This window comes from Charadrius vociferus, unplaced genomic scaffold, assembly GCF_000708025.1.
Source record: "Charadrius vociferus isolate BGI_N301 unplaced genomic scaffold, ASM70802v2 scaffold1324, whole genome shotgun sequence".
Classification (NCBI taxonomy): Eukaryota; Metazoa; Chordata; class Aves; order Charadriiformes; family Charadriidae; genus Charadrius; species Charadrius vociferus.
The window spans coordinates 49,579-53,899 of NW_009647862.1; the positions used below are offsets into that span (position 1 = coordinate 49,579).

Genomic DNA, 4,321 nt, shown 5'->3' on the forward strand with positions numbered 1-4,321 from the left:
CCAGCCAGTGCACCGTCTGTGGGGGGAGCGGGGCCACCCTCAGCGCTGCCCCTGACACCCCCAACCCTGGCGCAGAGTCAGGCTGAGGTCAGGACAGGTTGGTCTGTCACCCAGGGCCAGCGCTGGGACACAGCTCCAGAACACCACAGGTGCTGCCCCAGGGGGTCCCGGACGCCCCCCTGTCCCACCGCTGGGCACTCACCACCTGGGGGATCCGCTTGCAGATGGGGGGGTGCAGGGCCGTCAGCATGGCCAGGGTCCCTGAGGCTGCCCGCCGCAGCTTCTCATCCTCCTCACCGCTGTACAGGACCATCAGCTTCAGCCGGTCCCTGCCCTCGGCCAGGAACAGCTCCTGCACCTGCAGGGGAGGAGGGGGTCGGGTCAGGGGACTGGGAGCCCAGCGCAGACCCGCAGCCCGCCCTGGCTCAGCCCTCACCTCCTTGCTCATGGCCATGTTGCACATGCACTCCGTCGCAGCCAGCCGGATCAGCTCGTGCTCCTCAAACATGTACCCCTCGATCATGGGCACAGCCTTCTCCTTCAGGATCTTCTGCCTGCAGCGGGGTGTGTGTCAGCTTGGTCTATAAGACCAAGGTCTTATAGATCTGATAAACTGCCCACTTGTTACCCTGAGCCAACAATCTGTCATTTTTTTGATGAAATGCTGTCCTTTAGTGAACTTTTGCTCATTATAGTGTCATTATAATACCAAAACACACCGCCATCCCAAACGCTACCTGCCTCCAAGGTGCGACCACTCCTCCTTGAGTCTGCACCCTGAATTTTTCATAAACTATACCTTCAAATGCGAGGTGAGAAAATTTTACACCAATCATAATGAAAGTATTTATGACTAGAGTCACTCAAACTCCACCTTGAAGATAAAAATATAGTATACAAATAGCCCAAGAAAAGGGGGATGTGAGGGAAGACACCATCGTGGACTTCTGGGACCAGTTGAGGGGCTGAGCCTCTCCTCTCCCCCATAAGGGCACTTGTGGGTAAGATTTGAACGCTTGGCTATACTAAGTGCTTCCCGGGAAACTTAGAAATCTCTATATAGAGTGGTTTTATAACTTAGCGCTTTTGTAACCGAGCCATATTGCTAACATCTTTAGTATTCACATGTGCTTTGCAGACAGTCGCTGTGGGATAATAACGGAAGATTGGCGAGGAGGATTGTAAACACGCTCAAGTGACTCCCTCCTGGGGTGCTGGACAACACACGTATCACACTAATTGTTGTTCAGCCTTGTGTGCTGGCAAGTAGAATATCCGCACTTAGATAATGTACGCCTGGGATGGACTCAGGGACACCTTATCTAGCATGCATGAGATCTCTGCCGTGTTGTTGAAGATCAAAGCACAGTGGAAAACTACACCTGCTTGAACCCTTGAAAAGCAGGCGAGAACAGCAAGTTAGAGCTCACACGCTGCTGCTAACAAGGACTTTCTCCCGCCCTGCGGTGCCTGCGTCCCCTGCTTGTGTCCCTCTGCCCGGCCATTGCTGTGGAGACTCCCCAATTTGTGAGGTATTGAGATTAAATTTGTGGTCTTGTGTTCGTTCCTGCGTCCTACCCGAGTCGGCTCACACAGTCACAATCACCGGCAATCCAAAAGAACATGTGTATCTGTTGTTTAAATAAACTGCACTGTGTAGGCAGCGAGTCATTTGGGTTTCTCATGGAACACGACCAAAGCGCGGCCGTGAGTTCATGAGCACGACTGGGCTGAAGGTGCAGTCTGCTATGAGTGTATCCCGAACCGTAACAGTTTAATATATATTAAACGCGCCTGGACTGATAGTGGTGAATTGGGCATCACTCAGAATTTAAACCTAGCCGCACCTCGCCTCCCACCTCAGGGAGGAGTGTCAGAACGCACGGGGGTTTATTTTCTACCAAAACTACTTTGTCCCTTTAACGCAACAGCCCCACCGCCCTTACCGCAGCCTCTCGCTGATGCCAGCCAGGTTGGTTAATGCCATCAGCCCCTCAAAGTTCTCCAGACCCGTGCGCTGAAGGTGCAGAAGGCTTACCAGGGGCCGGACCACCTCGTAGATCTGTGCAGACAGCGGGGCAGGGCTCACACGCTGAGCGCGGGGCAGGGACCCTGCGCCTTGTGGAGCAGGGGGTGCAGGGAGCCCTGAGCCCAGCCTAAAGGCAGAGCTGCTCCCACGGTCAGGCCTCAGCCATCGGGCCCTTGTGGGGAACACCAGGGGTCTTGCCACCTCCCACTCCCCAGGGAAGGGCAAACTCATGCTGCAGTTCTTGTGGCAGGGGGGGCAACTCTGTGCCCACCGCTGCTTCCACGCAAGCCCCTGCACAGCCCCGACTGCCCCCGCAGGGCGCCAGACCCTTCCCCCCAGCCCACAGCACCGACACTCACCCTCTCCCCAGGGAACGCCATCTCCGGGTTGGAGGTGATGGTGATCTTTGCCAGGGCCTGAGCTGCCTTGGTCTGCCCCACCTCGGTGCCCTCCAGGGACAGCGGGATGAGAGCCTGCAGGCAGAGACACAGCAGCCAGGTCACAGCAGTGCCAGCTTCCCCAAGCCTCGCGTATGAGGGAGCTGGTGTGGTCCCCTGCCAAACCACAGCCACCCTCCGCAGAGCCCCAGCCCCCCCCCCGAGCCCTGCCGCGTGGCACAAGCACAGGCACAGCGAGACCTGTCCCCTCACCTTGCCTCCTCCCTGGGCAACCACGCCGCCCCGGTCCTCTGCCTCCTCCACCAGTGCCAGGAACACTCTAGGGACAAAGTGGGAGCAGCTGGAGCACCCAGACACCCGCAGCGGGCCCAGGCTGCACCACACTCCCAGACATCCCCTTCCTTCTCATAGGAGCATTGTATTCACTGCAGGCACATAAGTTCACCAGGAGGACAACGGCAGCCTCAGAACAAGGTAACAGGACAAGAGGTAACGGGCACAAGCTTGAACATAGGAAGGTCCATCTTAACATGAGAAGGAACTTCTTTACTTTGAGCATAGTGGAGCACTGGCACAGGCTGCCCAGAGAGGTGGTGGAGTCTCCCACTCTGGAGACATTCCAAACCCACCTGGACACCATCCTGTGCAACCTGTTGGAGGTGACCCTGCTCTGGCGGGGGGTTGGACTAGATGATCTCCAGAGGTCCCTTCCAACCCTGACCGTTCTGTGATTCTGTGAACCCAGGTCCCTCCCTGCCAACCACAGCACACCCGTACCTGGAGATCAGCTCCCGGCAGGAGTTGGTGAGCGCCGGGTTCTCGCTCTTCACCATGCAGGCCAAAGCTGACACCACACCAGCCGTCAGCAGCTTCCGCACCCGGCGCTTCACAAAGTCCGGCTTGTCCTGTCCCAGAGGCAGGGTCACCGTTCGGCTTGGTGGCACCAGTCTGCCACCTGCTGCCACCCGCTGCGAGGTCTCCCACCTCACCCCTGAAGGTCCCAAGGACACCCTGTCCCCACTTGGGACCCCAGGCTCTGTCCCACCCACACGTTCTCCTCCGTGGCCAGGGCTCCTGGCAGGTCCCGAGAACAGCCGTGCCCTGCTCACCTTGGGGTGCTGCTCTGGAATGTGCTGCTTGGCGTACTTGGCCAGCTCCAGCATCTGGGGGTCCGGCTCCTCGTGGTCGTAGCTGTTGGTACAGTTCACCAGTGTGGAGGCGACGGCGTAGAGCACGCTCCTGTCCTCTGACTGCAGCAATAACAGGGCACCCATCACACCCACGATGGGGAGAAGAGCCCGGGACTCCAGCCCACCCAGCACCACCGGGCCCTTCCACACACCCCAGCACCGCAGCGTGAGCCCCACAACCCCCTCCGGCACGTTTCTCCAGAGCCAGGGTGCCCACCACCCAGGGCCCCCGCCCCAGCGCTCAGCACGCACCTTGGCCAGGTGGAACATGGCCTGCATGGCTGCCTTGTCCTCCACAAACTCCTCCTTGACATCTGCATCAAAGGTGAGGTAGGCCAGGCCCTCCACCGCCCAGCGCCGCGTGCCCGCGTCGATCGTCTCATTGCAGAGCCACCTGGGAGAGGGGCCCCGTGAGCCCAGGCCGTGGGGCACCCTGCCCAGCTCCCCCCCGCTGCACGCCCCACAGCACTCACTTGCGGCACTGCTTGGCCAATTTCATGGTGGACCCCTCAGCAAACTGCTTCATGCTGAAGTCGGTGCCGCCGGCGGATCCCAGTTTGCAGAGCCCCTGCAGCCGGGAGCAGAGCGTCAGAGCAGGAACGGCCCCAGTCACCCCAACGCGCCTCCGAGAGCCCCCCAGCAGGGAGGGGACAGCGCTGGGGCTCTGCAGCCGCAGCCCACCCAGCACCACCCCAGGGCTCGGC

At 59.5% G+C, this 4,321-nt stretch overlaps 1 protein-coding gene across 1 annotated transcript in view; it reads right to left on the reverse strand.

Annotated features, from left to right (window-relative positions):
- The window catches only part of UNC45A (unc-45 homolog A (C. elegans)), a 16,904-nt gene that overhangs the window by 7,315 nt on the left and 5,268 nt on the right, over positions 1-4,321 (reverse strand). The window contains exons 10-18 of the mRNA XM_009883046.1: positions 4,091-4,185; positions 3,870-4,011; positions 3,537-3,677; positions 3,205-3,332; positions 2,680-2,746; positions 2,389-2,502; positions 1,947-2,062; positions 437-554; positions 203-358 (exon numbers count right to left, since the gene is read on the reverse strand). Coding sequence (XP_009881348.1) covers positions 203-358; positions 437-554; positions 1,947-2,062; positions 2,389-2,502; positions 2,680-2,746; positions 3,205-3,332; positions 3,537-3,677; positions 3,870-4,011; positions 4,091-4,185 — 1,077 coding nt within the window. The remainder of the gene's footprint in view (positions 1-202; positions 359-436; positions 555-1,946; positions 2,063-2,388; positions 2,503-2,679; positions 2,747-3,204; positions 3,333-3,536; positions 3,678-3,869; positions 4,012-4,090; positions 4,186-4,321) is intronic.